At 38.1% G+C, this 18,517-nt stretch overlaps 3 protein-coding genes across 3 annotated transcripts; 1 reads left to right on the top strand and 2 right to left on the bottom strand.

Annotated features, from left to right (window-relative positions):
- Positions 1-21: 21 nt before the first annotated feature.
- Positions 22-8,480, bottom strand: LOC145958114 (uncharacterized). The gene has a single exon (XM_083074590.1). The coding sequence runs from the start codon at positions 5,560-5,562 to the stop codon at positions 22-24; it is 5,541 nt and encodes a 1,846-aa protein (XP_082930716.1). The 5' UTR covers positions 5,563-8,480.
- Positions 8,481-8,648: 168 nt separating this feature from the next.
- On the top strand, positions 8,649-13,968 carry LOC109809078 (protease Do-like 9). The gene is made up of 9 exons (XM_020372301.3): positions 8,649-9,367; positions 10,432-10,631; positions 10,927-11,107; positions 11,232-11,423; positions 12,095-12,327; positions 13,090-13,191; positions 13,275-13,325; positions 13,427-13,531; positions 13,619-13,968. Exons 1-9 carry the CDS (start codon positions 8,797-8,799, stop codon positions 13,715-13,717), a joined length of 1,734 nt encoding a protein of 577 aa, XP_020227890.2. The 5' UTR covers positions 8,649-8,796; the 3' UTR covers positions 13,718-13,968.
- LOC109809079 (WAT1-related protein At4g15540) lies at positions 13,938-16,762 on the bottom strand. Its single transcript, XM_029273133.2, has 7 exons — positions 16,422-16,762; positions 16,273-16,326; positions 16,070-16,186; positions 15,624-15,927; positions 15,322-15,480; positions 15,069-15,220; positions 13,938-14,269 (listed from the first exon to the last, which is right to left on the bottom strand). Exons 1-7 carry the CDS (start codon positions 16,685-16,687, stop codon positions 14,125-14,127), a joined length of 1,197 nt encoding a protein of 398 aa, XP_029128966.2. The 5' UTR covers positions 16,688-16,762; the 3' UTR covers positions 13,938-14,124.
- Between the last annotated feature and the right edge of the window lie 1,755 nt (positions 16,763-18,517).

Raw genomic sequence — 18,517 nt, 5'->3', positions numbered from 1 at the left:
CGAGCCTGACAAGAAGAGACCTCAAGGGTCTCTGAAAGAAAGGATACAGCAGAGTCTTTCGACTTCTCCACCCAAGTAGGGTTTCAACCGCTGTCCATTCACAACCCAGCTTCTTTGTGCCTCAGGATCTTCAATTTCTATGGCACCATAGGGTTTCACCTCCTTGACTCTGAAAGGGCCAGACCACTTTGATCTCAGTTTTCCAGGGAAGAGTTTGAGCCTGGAATTGAACAGAAGTACCGACTGGCCTGCCCTGAACTCTCTCTTCAGAATTTTCCTGTCATGATAGCTCTTGACTTTTTCCTTGTAAAGCTTGGATGATTCATAGGCTTGTAGCCTCAATTCATCAAGAGCATGCAGCTCCAACTTCCTTTTCTCACTAGTGCTGAGAGGGTCAAAATTCAGCAGCTTCAAAGCCCAATAAGCTTTGTGCTCCAGTTCTACAGGAAGGTGGCAAGCTTTTCCATACACCAACTGAAATGGAGTGAGACCAATTGGAGACTTGAAGGCGGTTCTATAAGCCCATAGAGCTTCATCAAGCTTTGTAGACCAATCCTTCCTTGAAGCTGACACAGTCTTCTCCAGAATCCTCTTGATCTCTCTGTTAGAGACCTCAGCTTGCCCATTGGTTTGAGGGTGATAGGCGGTAGCAACCTTATGATGGACTCCATAATGTTCTAGAGCCCTTTCCAACTGAGCATTACAGAAGTGTGAACCTCCATCACTGATAAGTACCCTGCGGGTGCCAAATCTGTTGAATATGTGCTTCTTGAGGAACTTCACTACTATTTTGCCATCCGCCTTGGGTGTAGCAATAGCTTCAACCCATTTTGGGACATAGTCCACTGCCACAAGAATATATTCATTTGTGAAGGAAGAAGGCAGTGGGCCAACAAAATCTATGCCCCAACAATCAAACACCTCAACCTCTTGCATATTTTGTAAGGGCATCTCATGCTTTCTTGTGATTCCTCCGGCCCTCTGACAACTGTCACACTGTTTGGCATGACTGTGGGCATCTTTGAAGAGTGTCGGCCAGTAAAATCCAGCTTGAAGCACTTTGGCAGCTGTTCTTTCTCCATTGAAGTGCCCTCCATAAGGAGAATTGTGACAGTGCCACAAAATACTCTTGGCCTCCTTTCTTGAGACGCACCTCCTCAATAAGCCGTCTGAACCACTCTTGAACAAGTGAGGGTCATCCCATACATAGTAGGTAGCATCACGGAGGAACTTCTTCTTTTGGTGCCATGTGAAATCTTCAGGAATAACGCCAGCTGCCTTGAAGTTTGCTAAATCCGCAAACCAAGGTCGCTCTTGCACCGTGAACAATTTTTCATCAGGGAACTCCTCCAAGATCTCTTTCTCCTTCAGGGTCACCTCATCATTTATAAGCCTTGAGAGGTGGTCAGCAACCAGATTCTCCTTGCCACTCTTATCTTTTATCTCCAGATCAAACTCTTGAAGCAGAAGAATCCACCTTATGAGTCTTGGTTTGGAATCCGACTTGGTGAGTAAGTACTTAATGGCTGCATGATCTGTGAACACAACCACTTTGGAACCAATCAAATAGGACCGAAATTTTTCCAATGCAAATACTATGGCTAGCAACTCTTTTTCAGTGGTGGCATAATTAATTTGTGCCTCATTTAAAACTTTGCTAGCATAGTGAATAGCATGAAAAAGTTTAGTCCTCCTTTGGCCTAAGACTGCCCCAACCGCATAATCACTAGCATCACACATGAGTTCAAAATCTAGTGTCCAATCTGGTACAGTGATTATGGGTGCAGAGGTGAGTCTAGCTTTTAAAGTCTCAAAAGCTTTCATACAAGAATCATTGAAGCAAAAAGGAGTGTCTTTGTTTAGGAGATTGCTTAGGGGTCTGGCTATCATTGAAAAATCTTTTATAAATCGTCTGTAAAAGCCAGCATGCCCTAAGAAACTCCTAATACCTTTGACATTGATGGGTGGAGGGAGTTTTTCTATTACCTCCACTTTGGCTGGGTCAACTTCAATGCCCTTGTGAGAGATCTTGTGCCCTAATACTATCCCCTCGGTCACCATGAAATGGCATTTTTCCCAGTTGAGGATAAGGTTGGTCTCCAAGCATCTTCTAAGCACCACTTCAAGATTGGTTAGGCACTCGTCAAATGAAGACCCGAACACGGAGAAATCATCCATGAAGACCTCAATGCTCTTCTCCACCAAGTCGGAGAATATAGCTAGCATGCATCGTTGAAATGTTGCAGGAGCATTGCACAGTCCAAATGGCATCTTCCGATACGCAAAGACACCAAAAGGACAAGTGAAAGCGGTCTTCTCCTGATCTTCCGGATCCACCACAATCTGGTTGTAGCCTGAATACCCATCAAGAAAGCAATAATAAGCTTGGCCAGCTAATCTCTCAAGCATCTGATCCATGAATGGAAGTGGAAAATGATCCTTCCTGGTAGCCTTGTTGAGCTTCCGATAATCAATACACATTCTCCACCCCGTGACCGTTCTAGAAGGAATTAGCTCATTCTTCTCATTCCGAATCACCGTCATGCCACCCTTCTTTGGAACCACTTGCATAGGACTCACCCATGCACTATCAGAAATGGGGTAGATCATGCCGACATCCAACAACTTCATCACTTCCTTCTTCACCACCTCCTTCATCACAGGATTAAGCCTCCTCTGTGGTTGAGCAACCGGCTTGTACTCATCCTCCATAAATATCTTATGCATGCAATAGGCTGGGCTAATTCCCTTGAGATTAGAAATAGACCAACCAATTGCCCCTTGATAGAACTTCAAAACTCTCACAAGCTTCTCCTCCTCCAATGTGGATAAGGAGCTACTTATGATAACCGGCTTGCTTCCACCTTCTTCTAGAAACACATACTTGAGATGAGAAGGGAGTATTTTCAACTCAAGCTTCGGGGTAATCACCTCCCCTTCCTCCTTCAAATCTTTCATATGCCCTGAATCCGGTGTCACCTCCTTATATGAATCAAGGCTCTTCAAACATGCCTCAATCTCTCTATCTTCTTCTTCATGGAGGTATTCAACCATATTGATTAGGACTTTCTCCAAAGGGGTAGAAAAAGAGATATGCTTCCTTGTATCTTCAATAAGGCCATCAATTACATCAACCCGGAAGCAACTGCTCTTGTCCTTGGGGTAGTGCATGGCATCAAACACATCAAAATTGACCTCTTCATCATTCACTCTCACCTTAAGCTTCCCATCATCCACATCAATTAGAACTCTTGCAGTCTTCATGAATGGTTGGCCAAGAATGAGAGGTACATCAATGTCCTCTTCAATATCCATCACCACGAAATCAGCGGGAAACAAGAAACGGTCCACCTTCACCAGAACATCCTCCACAATGCCGTGAGGATACTTCACAGATCGATCAGCTAACTGCAAAGTCATGCGAGTTGGCTTCACTTCCAAATCACCAATCCTCTGAAGCATAGATAAGGGCATAAGATTGATGCTAGCCCCCAAATCAAGTAAGGCCTTCCCAATAGCTAGACTCCCAATAGTGACTGGAAGAGTGAAACTACCAGGGTCCTTGGATTTTGTTGGCAACATCTTCTGGATAATGGCACTACACCCCGCCTCCAATGTGATAGTCTCCTCTTCAAAATACTTTCTCTTCTTGGTGAGGACATCTTTCATGAACTTGGCATATGTAGGCATTTGCTCTAATGCCTCGGAGAACGGAATGTTAATCTGCAAGGTCTTGAAAATCTCTAAGAACCGAGCATATTGCCTCTCCTTATCCCTTCTTGAAGGTGCATGGGGATACGGTAAGCTCTTGGTGGGTGGTACCTTCACTATACTCCTCTCCTCCAAGGGTGCTTTATTTTTTTCTCTACTGACTCCTTCTTTTTCTTTTTCAATCTCTTTCTCTTTCTCATTCTTTTTGGTATTTTCATTTTTCTTCTTATTTTCATCAACCAACTCGCTTCCTCCACTCTTTCTCAACGCTCCTGGGCCCTCCAAGATGATCTCTTCATCAACACTAGCATCATCTTCTACACTCATATCATTCACCTCCTCGCTCTCCTTTTTCTTCTCATTCTCCTTCACCACAAATTCCCGACCACTTCTTGTAGATACAATATTCAAGTGCCCTTTCGGGTTTTGCTCGGTGTTGGCTGAGAAAGAACCTTTTTGTTGCTCTGCCAGCTGTTTTGTTATTTGGCCCACCTGTATCTCCAGATTTTTAATTGAAGCATCAGTATTCTTTTGATTGGACATAGACAATTGCATGAATTGTTGCAATGTGTCTTCCAACTTAGTGGTTCTTTCATATAAAGGTGGGTGTTGGTGTTGATGTGGAGGCCTGCTACTTGATGAAGCATTCATGTCTGGCTTGTTTCCACCATAGTTATTTCTCCACCCCTGATTTGAATTTTGCGGATAGGGGTGTTGAGAGAAATTTTGCCGCCCTTGATTCCCCATATAATTCACTTCTTCACCTTGGGAATTAGATGAACCGGCACAAAAACCATTAAGGTGGTCACCTCCACAAAAATCACATGCCAATACTTGTTGCATAGGAGGATTATTAGCGTGCATAGCTTGAAATTGTTGAGGAAGCTTGGCCATTTGTTGGTTCAAGGCTTCAATTTGTTGGGAAAGTATCTTGTTTTGAGCTAACACCGCATCTTGGGTACTCAGCTCCAAAACTCCTCTCTTGTGTGAAGAGCTTCTACCGTGCTGGCTCCTAAAGTCTGTGGAAGCCATGGACTCAATGATTGTGATAGCCTCTTCAGCAGTTCTGAACATGACTGACCCTCCAAAAGAAGCATCCAATATCATCTTGGTTTGAGGTTGCAAACCATTGCAGAAGGTTTGCACTTGATGTTCTACCTCAAAACCATGGTTGGGGCACCTCCTCAACAGTGATTTGTATCTCTCCCATGCTTCACATAGTGGCTCATCTGCACCTTGAGCAAAAGTAGCAATAGCAGTTCTGGCCTCAGTGTTCTTGGACGGGGGAAAGAATCTGGCTAAGAATTTAGTTTCCACATCCCTCCACGTGGCTAGGCTTTGGTTTGGCTGAGAATGAAGCCAAGCCTTAGCCTTCCCATTCAGAGAAAATGGAAACAACCTCATGAATAGCGCCTCTTCATCAGCCCCAGAAACTCCAACTGAACCGCACAACTCATAAAAAGTGTAGAGATGAGTATGTGGGTCCTCATGGTCCAGGCCAGAAAATTGGTGAGAGCTGATAAGTTGTAGGAGTGCAGGCTTCATCTCTGCTAGTCTGTCATTCCTGGTAGGCCTCACAATGCTAGAGAATTCCCTCGGGCTAGTGTAGGTGAAAGCATCACCTATAGTGCGCCTCCGGTTATGATTGTCACCTTCACCTTCCATGTTGAACTCAGGAATGTCAGAGACAAGAACTTCAGGGATCTGATTGGTTGGTTGGCTGACTGGGTTTGCTCTAGTCCTCCTTCTCCTCCTGTTGCTGTTATTCCTCCTTGCAGTGCGTTCAATCTCAGGATCGTTCAACAATGGCTTAGAAGAAGCAGTACCTCTGGTTCGGATAGTACCTTGCATACAAGAGAAAACAACAGACTAGAGTGCATAAGTCAGCCCAAAGAATTCATTTGCTAAAATCAAAATTAACAATAAAAGTAAAGGAACAAGTCACAAATAGCTATAAATACTAAATTGTCTTTCCAATCCCCGGCAACGGCGCCAAAAACTTGTTGAGATTTCCGTTGAAGTGCTTTTGTTATAATTGTAATTTAATTTGATTCAATCAACGGTCTCAAACACGGCAAGTATACCGGCCGTTCAAGTAGTAAAAAATATCGTATCCACAGGGATTAGAAGATAATATAAGCATTTATTGACTATTCGTGACTAAAGAATAATTCCAATTTGTAGTTTGTCATGTGAATGTGAATTAAAGATCATGACTACTGGAATAAAAATTATACAAACATTTGGTTGTGAGTGGAAAAGGTTAGAAATGATATTGTGAAATTGTGAGGTTATGGGGTTGTGGGGTTAGATTTCACCAAACGTTAAACTAATGAATCCTTAGTCTCTTGTTAAATTCATTGCTTAGTCAACCCATAAGTTTACTCAAACCTAATCCCTTAGAGAAAGAGCCTAGGTGCGGATATTGAATATCAATCCCTTGAGTACCCAATACCTACACCCGCATTATGGGCTAGGGTTTAAGACTACTAATGGGTCAAGCTCTATCCCTAGATACAATCTCCACTAGGCATATGTTCCAGAACTAATTTCAAAGGTATTTCCCAGTACTCAATGGAACCTTAAACCATGCAAAGGGTGATCAATCCAAAGCAAGCATTAAGTAAAGAAACAAACACAACAATGAATGAAACAACATGTATATATATCATTGAAAACGTTAGGATTACACTAGAATTCGTTGGTTACATCTAACCCCACACAAAATGGGTGGAACCACTCAAAATTGAGGGCAAAACAAAATAGAGATGAAGGGAGAAATGAAGAAACCGAAGGAAAGACCCACACACGAACAGCTCCAAGCTCCGAGAATCCCTTCCACAGCTCCTAAAACTCGTCCAATGTGTGAATGAGGGAGAAACCCTCGAATACGAGCCTGGGAGGTCAGATTAGGGTTTCACGCCCGGCGCATAAGTCTTCGCGCCCGGCTCAGCGTCTTCTGAGCACTTTCTGCCTCATTATAGGCCCGGCGCAATTACTTTTACGCCCGGCGCAGTGTCTTCCAGAGGCTTTCAAGCATTCTCTGCCTTAGATCAAGCCCGACGCAATTCTCTATTAAGCCCGGCGCAATTCGTTCCAGAGAGTATTGAGGTACTCTCTGCCTCGATCACGCCCGGCGCGACGTCATCTTGCGCCCGGCGCATCCACTCTGCTCTGCTCCTTGGCTCCTTATGTTTCCAATCCCAAAGATCTTCAATCCTCAAATCTCTAGCTCAATACCTGCACAAAAAATGAGGTGTATTAAGGTATTGTTAGCTAAAATGGGTTAGCTATATCTGCACAAAAGATGAGTCAAAAAGGGAACAATTATCTTGCAATGGTGCTAAGAATGAGTAGAGTTGTACAATAATTCTCATTCAAAAAGATATATAATTGAGACTTAACAAAATGCATATTTGACAATTATTGTAAAAAATGACATCCAACCCTACTACATGCAATGCAAAGGTTGGAGGACTCCTTCATTTCACATTATGTGTAGTATTTACAACTGTCCACCCGGTGAGAACATGAACTACATGGTTAATCCCACGTGGAATCACTACAAGAGAGACATGTTAATCTCTTGCCATGAGATCTTTGATCTTGCATAAGACATCTCCATGATGGTGCCAACCATCTCTACCATGAGTTGAGTTCTGAATAGCCACCACCATATCCATATAATTACACTCACAAATTAACTAACAGATCCCCATCTCCCAACACATATTAAGTCCTTCTTCCCTAACTAGAAGTATCATCCGAAGTGGATTCCCACCAAGAAAAGAGTTAGCAAATTCATATATCCATCTTTCAATATTATCTCTAACCACTTCGTCAATCATCTGAGAGCCAGCTACCATACATGTTAAAGGTGTCGAGATTGTTGTTATTGGATGGATTTGAGCACACGATACCGATGGCCACCATAGAGGTCGGAGGAAGATGCATGACAAAGGTGCAAAAAGAAAATTGGTGGCGTTCAAACTAAAAGATAAAAAAGATATTTCAACTTTTAATATAATTTTTAATTATTATTTTTTTAAATAATTAGGATAACCTACACCATTTGTCACGTCCAACAATAATAATATAGTGACTTACCCATAAATCAAATGAAAATTACACTTTATGTTAATTCATCTATAAACTACACAAAACTCACGATTAATGTAAATTTTGTTTAAAAATTAATAATTATTACTTATAATTAAAACTAAAGAACAATTAATATTATGACTTATAATGATGACAAGAAATAGTAATATAAAAGTAGTGACAAATTTTAAAAAAAAATAAATATATTTTTTATCTCTTTAACATAATATATATTTTTATATTTTTAGTCCTTATAAAATTTTTGTATGGTTTTGATCCGTCTACTAGTTTATTTTTTCTTTAGTCCTCGCCGTTAATGTGATTCGGTTAAATGCCTATGTGGCTGATCTAATGCCACATCAACACCCCCACCCAATTAACAGAACACCAAAACCAAAACCAGCCTCGTAACCAAAAACCAGATCATAACATGACCAAACCAACACAAACTCCGTACATCCGAACATTTAAAAATTGAAATCGAAACCCACATCTGAACAACCATTACATGCTCCAACCTCCATCCAAGCCACCAACAGCAACATACTACAATTGCAAACTTTCACAAGGCACAAATGACATCGTAATTTACATGTCAAATGTTAGTTCAGTGTGCGGACAACGTGGATTGCTGATGTGGAATTTTCTCTGCCACATCATCATTTAACGGAAAGCAAGGACTAATAAAGAAAAAATATTAGAAGGACTAAATTTACGAGAATTATTTTTAAGGAATAAAAAACAGAAGAAAGACATATTTAAGAATTACAAAAACAGAAATATAAGAAAAATTGTGGAAAAAGAGAAAACAAATGAATATAGTTTGATTCGGGTTCCCTCGCATCCATTTGTGGATTTCTTCTTCTTCTGCTTTCTATATTACTCGGCGTCTCCTACAAATTCACACCATCTCATTCTCATTCTCAACCCTTCTCTCATTTCAAATAACGTTAATCAAGTTACTTCTCCCAACCCAATTCAAAAATGGGAGATAACAAACGCAAGAGGGGACGCAAACCCAAAAAACCCGCCTCCGAAACCCTAGACCTCCCAGCCACCGCCGCCCCATCCACCACCACAAATGACGACGTCTTCTCCGTCGGCACCGTCGAGCTCATCGACAAAACCGCCTCTACCCGCCTCCGCCGCCGCCCCAAGAAGCTCCCCACCCACTCCGACAAGCCTCTCCCTCTGCCCACGGGGCGCCGCCTCGCCCGCCCCCTCGACACCGCCGGGGACTTCACCGTCCCCGGGGACGTCGGCGCCTCCCCCGCCGCGGCCATGGAGGTGGACCCCACGTGGGAGGCGAGGGCGTTGCCGGCGATGGACTCGGTGGTGAAAGTGTTCTGCGTTCACACGGAGCCGAATTTCTCGCTTCCGTGGCAGAGGAAGAGGCAATACAGCTCGAGTAGCAGCGGGTTTGTGATCGGTGGCAGAAGGGTTCTGACGAATGCGCATTCCGTGGAACATTACACACAGGTTAAGCTTAAGAAACGTGGCTCTGATACCAAGTACTTGGCCACCGTGCTTGCCATTGGAACCGAATGTGACATTGGTAACTAACTGCTAAACCTTCACTCTTTCTCTTATCGTGTTTCTTCTATATGTTGTTTGCCTTTGCAGTTTTTTTCTTCTATGTATGTCAAATTGGATGTGATTCATGATGCTGGGTTGTCTTCATGTCTTAGAATGGTGCATAGTAGAAACAATACGTTAGCGAACTACGCCTTAGTTGTACAATTAGCAAACTACACCTTAGTTGTATTTTAAGACAATCGAAGTTATAGTGTGCTAAAATTCTCTTTCTAAATAACAAGTGGGTGTGCATTAACAAACTTTACAAGGATTTGCGGGCGTATACCAACTTATATTTTAAAAGGAGTTAGTTAACCTTGGATGTATTTTATGATAATGGTTGTAATAACTTGCTAACCTACTTCTAAAAGACAAGTAGGTGTATTGTGTGTTAGTAAATCCCTACCTTGTCTATTTCTGTGGAAACTGAATTATCTATGTACAAGGTGTACATGATGTCGAATAGTGTTGCAGATTATCTTGTATTTACAGCAATGCTATTTGGTTGGAAAGATTTTTTCAAGAAAAAGGGCTAAGAATGGATTTTTAACCAACCTGGGAGGAGATTGGTGTATGAGTGTGGAGATAGAAAAGTTGTTGGAAGAGAGAAGTGTACTTTTGTGTATTTTCACAAATTCATTTAGCATTTTCCATCAGCTTCATATAAATTAAATTTGAATGTCGTAAAAGGAGGAATAAAATCAATAAACTGTTAACGGTGAATAAGTAAAGAGAACCTGCATATTTTGTTACTGCACATACTTATCATATAGATGAGATTAAAATATATGTAAACAATTATATTTTATCCGCACAATAACTTCATTAAGGATCAACTAATTGGGATATAATATTTAAAAATTATTTGTTGATATTGGAAGCTATTATATGAAACTAGTTATAGCATCATAAAAACATAACTGGGGGGTGGTGGGGTGGGTTACAGAATTATTTGTTTCCAACCTCCAAAGTATTACTATAGAGGTTTTTTGCTTTACTTTCAAATTTGATTTCAAATTAATGCATTTGATTTTACACTTGCAGCCATGCTTACAGTTGATGATGATGAATTCTGGCAAGGGATGTCACCTGTAGAGTTTGGGGATTTGCCCACACTTCAAGATGCAGTTACTGTTGTTGGCTACCCAATTGGTGGAGACACTATCTCTGTGACCAGTGGTGTTGTATCGCGCATTGAGATTCTATCTTATGTCCATGGATCTACAGAACTTTTAGGTTTACAGGTTAGGTTGAAATGATTAGTCTTCCACCTTTATCATTTAGGGGATGTTTGGAAGATCTTATGGGGGAGCTTATTTGATGACTCTTATAAGTTCTTTTTACCCTATCTCAGATTCTCAATGAGATTCTTGGTATAGCTTATCAAAATAAGCTCTTTCTGGCTTATTCCAATATATTTCATAGTCAAATTTATAGCATAAGTCTTCATTTGTTAGGAGCTTACTGAACAAGCATTCACCCTTAGTTATGATTAATTTAATGTATCCTGATTTTCCTTCACTAAGATTGTTTTTGCAGATAGATGCTGCTATAAATTCTGGCAATTCTGGGGGGCCTGCATTTAATGAAAAAGGAAACTGTGTGGGGATTGCTTTTCAGTCCCTCAAGCATGAAGATGTGGAGAATATAGGTTATGTCATTCCAACACCAGTTATCATGCATTTCATCCAGGATTATGAGAAGAATGGAGGATATACTGGTAATATAGTAGCTATGAACTAAGATGTAGATTTCATTTCCAGAAGCTGTTACTTGAGCAAGGAATTTTTTTTCTTGGATTGATTCTTTATTTGCTGAGACTTTCTTTATCAATCTGCTGTTAGGATTCCCTATACTCGGGGTTGAGTGGCAGAAAATGGAAAATCCTGATCTAAGAACGGCAACGGGCATGAGACCTGATCAGAAAGGTGTGCGCATTAGAAGAATTGATCCTACTGCTCCAGAATCTAAAGTTTTGAAGCCATCAGATGTGATCCTTAGTTTTGATGGGGTTGATATTGCCAATGATGGAACAGGTGAGTGGTTATGTACAGTTTCTAGCTTATATTTGTGTAGTTGTACTTTGTTTAGCTATTAAAAACTAAAATGTCTTTTGAGTGGAACTATCATTTTTTATTTAATGGAAACTATGATAGAAGAAAGTAGTGTTAACTTTGTGACCTCTTTTAGAGATACAATGACAGCATTCATTGAGTTATGCATGCCAAAGCTCCTCAGCATGTCTCTTAGATTTTGATCTTTTACATGAACTATCAGTTTTATGGCTACGAAAGTGCCTTGCGATAATATCTTAACACCTAGGAACTTTTTGGAAGAATGTCAAAACTTAACAATTATTTTATATATAATTGACACAATCTATTTCTCTCCAGATTTGTACTTTTTCCATTTGGATTAACACTTATTTTGTGGTTTAGGTTTTGTGCTACTGATTTTAGTTAGATATGAAGAGGAGAAACAAAACTATGCGATCTTTCAGTAGTCATAGTACATTACTGGATCAATTCTAGATCTTATTATGCAGTTTCGCCATAAAGTCACTGTCGATATTGGTGCAATGTTTTTTCTTTGTTTGTTTACTGTTTAGGTAGCAACAATGAGACTGTATGTAATTACCCATCTCTCCTGCAGCCAATATATATTCTTCAAAATCTGTTATGTTTTTACCTCTTGGTGTTCTTTTCAGTTCCATTTCGTCATGGAGAGCGCATTGGTTTCAGTTATCTCATATCCCAGAAATATACTGGTGATAATGCAGCAATCAAAGTACTGCGCAATTCAGATATTTTGAAATTTGACATTAAACTCAATAGTCACAGAAGGCTTATTCCAGCACACAGCAAGGGCAAGCCTCCCTCATATTATATAATTGCAGGATTTGTTTTTACAGCCGTTTCAGTTCCATATCTTCGTTCTGAGGTCTGTGGTTAATCTAGCATCTCTATACTTTAATAATTCAGCTACTGGGTATCTTAGGTGATCCTGTTGGTTTTTACTATTGTTAATATTACATATTGTTGCTCTTCCAATGTTTCTTCCAAGTGGTATTTGAATGTTTGATACTTTTGTGTTCTGGAAAAACTTTATCTGACCAGAAAATTTGAACTTGTGCCATAGCTTCGTTAAATGGAAATTTTTTCACTATTGCCGTATCTCAATACAATGATCGTTATTCATGAGGAAATCAGTGAAATGTTTAGAAATTCAAAATTATTTAATACCTTAAAAAATGTTAGGCTGTAACGATACAGTGGACTGTGCTGGTGAAGTTGTTACAGGTTTTTTTAATGAATGACTCGTGGTTCAAGTTTCATAGCAATATTAAATTATGTTCTGCTATCTGCTGCATTTAGATGGGCTGGACGTAGTTCTGTATAAAATTGGAGCTTATTATTAAGTTTATTACCATAGAAAGTTATGTATTTATTCCAGTTTTGTATGTATTTCCGGGAATTGAATGTAATCCAATTCTAGTCTGTTTGATGAATACATGGTTTTGAAATTATACTATTAAGCAAAAAGGTCTGACTCTAAAGTTTCATGACTTGAGGATTACACCTTTTACCTTTTATCATTTACTTTACCTTTGGCATTAACTAGAAAATTCATTCATTCAACCTGCATTTGCTTACTCTTTTGTGGAGCCATTCTTTCCCAACTCATTTTATCATGCATGAACAGTATGGAAAGGATTATGAATATGAAGCTCCAGTCAAGCTTTTAGATAAACTGCTGCATTCGATGCCACAATCACCCGATGAACAACTTGTTGTGGTATCCCAGGTATGCTGTCTTTGTCTGTCTTCCTTTCTACTGTTCCTACTAACTATCTCTTCAGGTCTGATCATCTCTTTGATACATTAAAGGTGCTGGTGGCTGATATCAATATTGGATATGAAGATATTGTTAATACCCAGGTTGTTAATGGTTATGTTCGATCTTTTAGCTTTCCTTGCAGACAGCTATATTTGCTTAAGGACTTATTTGTTTACTGCTTTTTATTCTGTATATTTTGTAGGTCGTTGCTTTCAATGGTAAACCTGTGAAAAACCTGAAGAGCTTGGCCGCTATGGTAGAGAGCTGCAATGATGAATATCTAAAATTTGATCTGGATTATGATCAGGTTCCCTTGCCATTCTTCCCCGTTTTATGTGCTTGTGTGAAAATGGCAGTAGTAGCTATATTAACCAACTAATCCTCTTATATGCAGATAGTGGTCCTTCGCGCAAAGACAGCAAAAGCAGCTACTCTAGATATTCTTGCAACACACTGTATTCCATCCGCAATGTCTGATGATCTTAAGTCATGATCTGGATCACATTGTAGTAGATTCTGCATCATGATGTCAAGTCATTTTATGTTGGTATCTGTTGAAAATGATGCAGATGTGTAGGCTTAACTTTTAGTTAGATTGTTTCCCTACATGCTACTGAGAGTTATGTTTAAGTGCTAATGCATCTCTAGACTCTCATGGTTCCACTTTTTGAAAGGGACGACAGATAGGTGAGCACGATTTACGTTACAATTCATTATATTCTGATACGTTATTGGCCTTTTTCACATTTTGAGGTACATGAGCAATGTAAAGAAGCTTCCATTACATTCACCAACGTGATATATACTAGAGCAGACAATGCAAAACAACTATAGATTTTTCCAAAAAAATTTAGATTCTTTCATAAATTGGCGAAGATGAACGTAGACACGGGTAAATGTTTATGCTAAAATGTTGAGTAGAGGACTCGCTTGGTCAGATGGGGATGATTGACTATCAGCTGCGATGCCTTTCAACTTTTCCTCTTTTGATTGTGCCCACAATACTGTATAAAATCCAATGGCGATTATCACTGCGCCAATCACACTAAAAGGATGAAAAAACACAAAAGAGTCAATAAAAAGCAAGTGTACTGTGAGCAAGGATTAGGCAATACAAGGTTAAACAAGCAATTAGAAAATTGGGAGTTAGATTTTTTATTCTTTTTGTTCGATGCTTTAATACACGACATGCTTATTAAAAAAAATTATATTCCTGTACGGATCGTTTGTCGTGACTCGATTTCAACTTCAAAAATATTTAATTTGAATTTTAATATTCTAAAACGTATTTGTTTTTTTTTGTCCAAATTGATATTAACAATATTTGAAAAAGTATATATGACAGTGATGATTACATATTAATTTTTCTATTATAAATTAAAATATTTATTTCTATATAAAAATATATTTAAGTTCAATTATACAGTAAAATGGTTTATGATTGAAATTAAATTTGTTTTCATGTTAATTTATTTGTATATTAGAAAATAGCTATTAATTTATTATTATTTAATATGCCATATGAATACAAAAATGTTTCATTATTTTTTACTAATTCAGTACCTTCACTAGTTTATCGAATGATGCAATTTAAAAACATTACAAAGATTGGGAAATGAAGGACTGGGTTTATAAGATGATATCTGACGATAACATACCATATTAAAAGTTCTCCTTCTCACTAACTTAAAAAGGTACTAAATAGTAATGAAAAATTAAGGGACAAAAGAGATAGTATTACAAAGTTGTCTTTGGAATAATGCTTATTGTTCAAGGTATCTTTCAACAAAAAGTGGTGACATAATTGAACTTGGCAAAGAATATTTTGGAAAGGAGAGAGTCACCTGCCAACATGGAGTGTTTCACCAATGAAGAGAACACTGGAAAAGGCAGCAATGGCAATCCCCACAGGCTTGAACATGCTAACAAACACAGGTCCTTTCCTTTTTATGCACCAAGTCATTACAGAAAACGTCACCACACTTCCCACAACAGCCTGCAATATTATTGTTTTCCACATATAAAGGAATGCGCTCAGCAAGGTTTTACAATTTGTTTCTTATGGTTTCTACTTTCTAATACGTGCTTAGTGCTTACTGAATAGAATATAGAGATGAGCTGAATGTCAGGGCTTATTTTCCAGTCATTTGAATCTCTGACTAGAATGAGAGAAAGTATTCCACTTTGGATGCTTCCAAATAGGCAATAGAAGGCTACTATGGTTAACTGAGATGAATATCCTTTAAGAATTGTTGCCTGCAAACAACCACAACCAAATCAAATCCCATCATTAAAAGTGAAGACCTTCACACCTATTTAGATTAGTGGTCATCGTAAAAAAATAAAATAAAAGATTAGTACTCTAAATATGTAATCAAACTAGGCAATAAGCATCTCACCTGAGTAATGTTCCAGGCTGCAAGAGACAGAGAGGCAAGGGCAAGAAAAAGACCCCCAATGACCCAGTTACTGGTTTCAGCCAACAAAGATGGCAATGAATATGATTGTGATGGAGAGGGTTTAATTTCAAAGCTGCTGATGGAACTGCCCTTGTAAAGGGTCACGAGTAATGCCCCAGAGATGGACAGCACTGTGCCCATGATTTTGATCTGGCTTATTGAGCTTCCAATATCCAACTTCTCCATCCTATAATATATGTTTTTTAATTTATGTAGCAAAATAATTGAATACTGTAATAACATATATTATATAAAAATAAGGATAATACTAACCGGTGTCCTTTATTACACTGACTAAGAAATCAAAAGAATAAAATTTTACTGATTCCTGGTTAACAAGTTATAAACAATGTCATGTTGTTGAAAAGAAGAAAACTAGTTATTGCCTGAGGGTAACCGCTAACAGAAAAGTGATTGCTGGAGTCAAGTTGCTCATAGCGGATCCAAGAGTGGGGGAGCTGTAGTCAATGCCGGTGAAAACACAATTCTGCATGACAGTTATGCTGCAAATCTCCAATGCTTACACTTTTGTTTCCTCATAAAAGAATAATATAACGAAACTAAACTACGTAGACACATATATACATACCCAAGAATACCGAGGAGGAAGAACTTGGAGAGAAGCGAGAAAGAAAGGGGTGGTCTTCTTGTTGTTATGCAAAGAAGAGAGAGAGAGAGAGAGCAGTTGATAATGTATGGGAAAGAGAAATGAAATATTGAGTGAAAGTGTTGGAGTACCTGTGGATGAAGAAAGAGATAGGGAGGAGTATGAGAGTTGCAAGAGCATTGGAGTAGACAACAAAGACAAAGTGGTTCATTCCTTTGGACATGGCGGCTTTACTCAACGTTGTCAATCCCACGTCAAGGCACTCCACAATCACCATTGCTATGAATGGACTCAGTTCCACCAATTTGCGTATCACTTTCATTTCTTCCTTTTTGCATCTCTCTGAATCGGGTGGCTTTTTAAGATGGAAAAATGATTCCTTAACATATGCTGCCATAGGTTAAGATAAAAAGATTAGTGATGATATCATTATTCTACAGTTAGAGACAAAGTCCCACATTGTGTCAGGTGTCAAGCCATTGGTTTGAGTTTGAGGATTAGATTGTCAGGAGTAGAAATAAAAATCTCACAATTTTAGAATAAGAGAATCAACATAAATATGTCTTTAATGATAAAGTTTCTTAAGTAATGATAAAAACAAATTTGTAAATGTTTAAATATAAAGTATAGCATATTACACTAACGTAGTGACATGAAAGAAGCAACCATCCTAGTTTGTTTGGAAAATACAAAATCATTTTAATCTACAATGGAATTTAATGAACTCTGTTTCTGTGTATAAATTATAATGGTGAGAATAACCCATAAAAATAATTAACAACATCTAATGGTGATAATTTTTATTTTAATAATTAATCATGAAAATAATTATCAAAATACTTATTACATCATATTATTTACTAGTTTATAATTTCTTTTATCAAGACAATGCCCTCAATGGCCTCTGGTTATAGAATGTAGACAATTTCTAGCGACTTTAATACGTCCTTTCATTTATTTATCATTTCGACGAAACCAATTTTGTGGAAAGGTGTTTGCATTGTGCATGCAAAACGGGTCCTGTGGATTCGGTTGTGGGCCAAGAACAGGGTAACGGGAAAAGCTACGCGTTACTTTTCCAAAACAAAATTCATAATTTGATATTCACATATTCGATATATATATATATATATATATATATATATATATATATTAAACATTTTTTATTTTCTTTTATTTATATTTTTATCATTTTCTGTTATTTTTTCTCTAAATACACACAAAATATAAATTTGAGTACGACGAAAGGAAACATGTAATCTAAAGATTCTAAACTGAGTATTTTTTATTTATCCAAATAATATATATATTTATTTTATTTCTCTTTCATTTATATGCTTGTAGTTTTTTTTTTCTATATCTTTTTATAATCCAATTAAAGTAGAATTTGGAGTATGACGAAAGGATATATATATATATATATATATATATATATATATCATCTAAACATATGTCGAATTTGGTTAATAAAAGAAAAAGCAGGATGAGTTGTAAAGTATCCATTATAGGTGATTTTAATGGGTGGACCAAGAATCCAATTCAATGAGAATGTTATCAAAACCGCTCTCCCAAGCCTTGTGCTGCAAATTAATCATTGGGAGGCTTCCGACTTTTGAGTAATGAGTTGGAGGTTGCGGTGTTCCTTTCAAATTCTTTAATTTTTCTTTATCTATATTGGACGAATCTTGGTAGATATAAAAAATGTTCTCAATGTTTTCAAGTAATTTGGGTGTCTGTAATCTGATCACTATGACTTCATCAGAACGTTATTATCTTTCAGCAAGGTGTTATGGATTGTAAGGAAGTGTTGGACAGCATTAAACTGCATTTATGGAAGTGGATTACTAGTTCTGTCCCAGTTGTTCTTTTAGTTACATTAATTGGTATGATAACTCGGGTTTGTATTTCTCCTAATTTTTACTTTGATTTTGAACTCTATTGTAACGGGTTGGAGTACCCCTTGTACTCCCAATAATTTAAATCTTGTTTGCTTATAAAAAAAGTAAATGTAAATTTTTATTCACATCTTTTATTTTTTATCTCTTAAATTTATTTTATTACATCATAATATGACATTAATATTTATTTTTTCTCCAAGTACTTATAATAATTCGAGGTGTTCATCTATCATTTTCTATATATATTACCACCAAGAGACCAATACACGCCATCCAAAAACCTTGGGAAATGATGAACCTACACTCTATTTTTAGGGTGTATGGATGAA

Source organism: Cajanus cajan, chromosome 5 (assembly GCF_000230855.2).
Source record: "Cajanus cajan strain Asha chromosome 5, NIPB_CcT2T_4, whole genome shotgun sequence".
Taxonomy (NCBI): Eukaryota; Viridiplantae; Streptophyta; class Magnoliopsida; order Fabales; family Fabaceae; genus Cajanus; species Cajanus cajan.
This window is presented reverse-complemented; position numbering and strand designations above follow the sequence as displayed.